General features: G+C 29.9%; 1 protein-coding gene across 1 annotated transcript; it reads right to left on the bottom strand.

Moving 5' to 3' along the window:
- Window positions 1-68: 68 nt before the first annotated feature.
- LOC112906298 lies at window positions 69-776 on the bottom strand (the record flags this gene model as incomplete). Its single annotated transcript, XM_025980194.1, has 3 exons — window positions 608-776; window positions 282-520; window positions 69-197 (listed from the first exon to the last, which is right to left on the bottom strand). Coding segments are annotated over exons 1-3 (387 nt in total), but the record flags the coding sequence as incomplete, so codon positions are not given.
- Window positions 777-2,744: the final 1,968 nt, after the last annotated feature.

The raw sequence follows: 2,744 nt of genomic DNA on the forward strand, positions 1-2,744 counted from the left end.
AATTATTATCATACTTTACCATTCATGATTTTGAAAAATTCCGTCGCAGAAAAATTTTTTTTTCCAACCCCATTTGCCATTCTACCGCATCCGCTATACAGTAATTGAACCTCTTTTCCAATTAATTTTTTTAGAATTTTATTGATATCTGCAGCATAATTCGTGGAACCAATGGTTTCTAATTGAAAAATTTGTTTCTGTAAATAAAACGACAAATATAAGTGATACAACAAAGCAAATTAAATAATATTAATATACAGTTGAATATTTGATTTACGTACCAGTGCATCTTGTTTTTCGCTGTCTGTACTTAAAATTTCATTTAATTCTAGGAATTTATTAATTTCCATAGCTGGCAAGAGTTCACCTATAATTCTCCAGGGTTCTGATGGTGCAATTTCACCTGGACGTTTTGATAATTCAATTTTTATCGTATTAATCTTCTGTTCCAAATCATATAAAATACTTCGCTTTGCGTTATTTATTTCTCTTTTGAAAAATACTTTTAAATCATCAATAGCTGCAATACATCATTTGGATTAGGAAAAACATGGCATATCGTCACAGAAAAATCAGTTTGAGAAAAAGAAAGACACTTCATACTAACCTTCATTAATAGAGGTCATTTGCTGCCGACTAGATGGACCAGCGATGGAATCTGAGTCATTTTCAAAAATTGTTCCAAGCGCATTATTTTCAGTTCTTGGCAGTGGTTTTGTTTTGAGTAATGATTTTGATACACTTTGAGAGTCCAACAGGAGAGGTTCTGAACTTGCTAATTGTTGAGATTCACTGTCAGAACTATTCACTGTTTTTTTTTTTGAAAGATCTTTTCAATCGTCGTAGTCCTTGCTCGTAGTCTTCTATAATGATAATTAAATTTGTTCAAATATCAGTGTAATAAAAAATCGTTATTCAGAAATAATAATTACTAAAATACAAAAAATTATGAAGAAAATACATGAATATACAATATCCCAAAAATATATAAATTTCGAAAGTAATTAATTACTTTTAAATGATGATGATAATTATCATTCAAAGAATCAATTCCAGAAAATGTCGTTTAATGAAAACAAGAAAAACAAATTAAATAATGTAATAGTTGTTATTTTTTTTACTTACTAGCTGTTGCAATAATGTTTATAGGATATGATGACCAATTTTCTTTCGGATCCTCTAGATTTTTTGTCCATTCATCCACTTTTTCATAGTCTTTCTTGGGAGGATAATAGCACCTGCTATCATCATCTGATAACCAAGAAATTGGCAACAACTCCACGCACTTTTTTTTATTGACTAATTCGTCAAACTCCACCACAACATACAAAACATCAGAATCGGACATTATCAAAAGTTATTATCGTCAGAATTATGTCCAGATATTATTATAACCACTGATGTTATAGTCACTGAGTTTAAGAAAACTGACGAGCACACTTGACTGTTTCAGACTAAACTGATGACTGAGAACTGTATCACTAAATATTCAATAGAAGAAATAAAACACCAACAAGTATGAACACGTTGCGTACCACGAAATACCAATCAACTTATACATGTAGCAATGTCAAGACATATTGAGAATTGTTTACATTAAAAAGCATACACTTTCGATGTACGTATCGAATTCCAACTAGGACTTTATCTTTCTCCCAAGAAACTATTTTCAAAACACCAACATCTGTTGACGGAGTGGGGAAATCGAAGACTTCTTTTTTTCTATTTTCTATAGTCCCGTAAATATATAGATTGCTGATATTTTCTTGAACTGCACAATTTTCACTAATATTTAATATACTATGAATCATAAAAATTTTGCCGTCGTTTAATTGTATTACATTATTAGGATGCTTGCAAGTTAGATTAAATCCTTGTAATTCCACTTATTGAACTTTAAAATATTTTTGGTGATTGTCTACAAATAAACACATTGGCAGTATATATTTACATGTACACAACGTAGATTTTTTTTTTATTTTCAATTTATCACTACATTCTAATTCACTTAGTCGATTTGCGATCTGAGTAAGCGGCTTTTTTGGAGATTTCACTAAATGTTTAAACAAGCTTATATAATTTTCTCCCCAAAAAGCAGATATTTCACTTAAAGAAACTCTATTATGACGAACATCGTCTGCCACGTGAATTAAGTTATGCATGCTTAATACTTGTGAATCATCTCCATATTCAGATGGCAATAATTCAAAAAATTTTCTTAACGGATCTTGTGCATAATCGACATGACGTACAGCATTATCAGAATCATTTAACATTCTGCATGCTACATATAGTAACAAAAAATGTTTGTATTTATTTGTTTTCTTAATGCACGCCATTTTTTTACTCGATAGTAAGACGATGACATAATTGTAAACTATTCAAAATTCACCAATGTACAAGTAATAATTCAAGTTACTATAGACAATTGTCAAGACAAATTTTTTATCATTTAATAAAGCTAGCACCGTAAATGAGGGAATTCCGAGAACAATTAAATAGTTATTAAATCACGCACAATCGAACGAAGCAAAAAAGACGTACACTCATTATATAAAAAACAGAGGTCGATCGACCTCGAACCGCTAGAGAAGTTCGGTACTTCAGCACCGCAACTGGTGGCGAAAATGTCAACTACATTTGATATTTTTTAGGAGAGAAAATTAAAAAATTTTAAAATTAATAATAATGATAATAAAAATAATGATAGCTTCCAATCTTGATTTTATTTATAATCATTTTTT

Source organism: Agrilus planipennis, unplaced genomic scaffold, assembly GCF_000699045.2.
Source record: "Agrilus planipennis isolate EAB-ADULT unplaced genomic scaffold, Apla_2.0 scaffold357, whole genome shotgun sequence".
Classification (NCBI taxonomy): Eukaryota; Metazoa; Arthropoda; class Insecta; order Coleoptera; family Buprestidae; genus Agrilus; species Agrilus planipennis.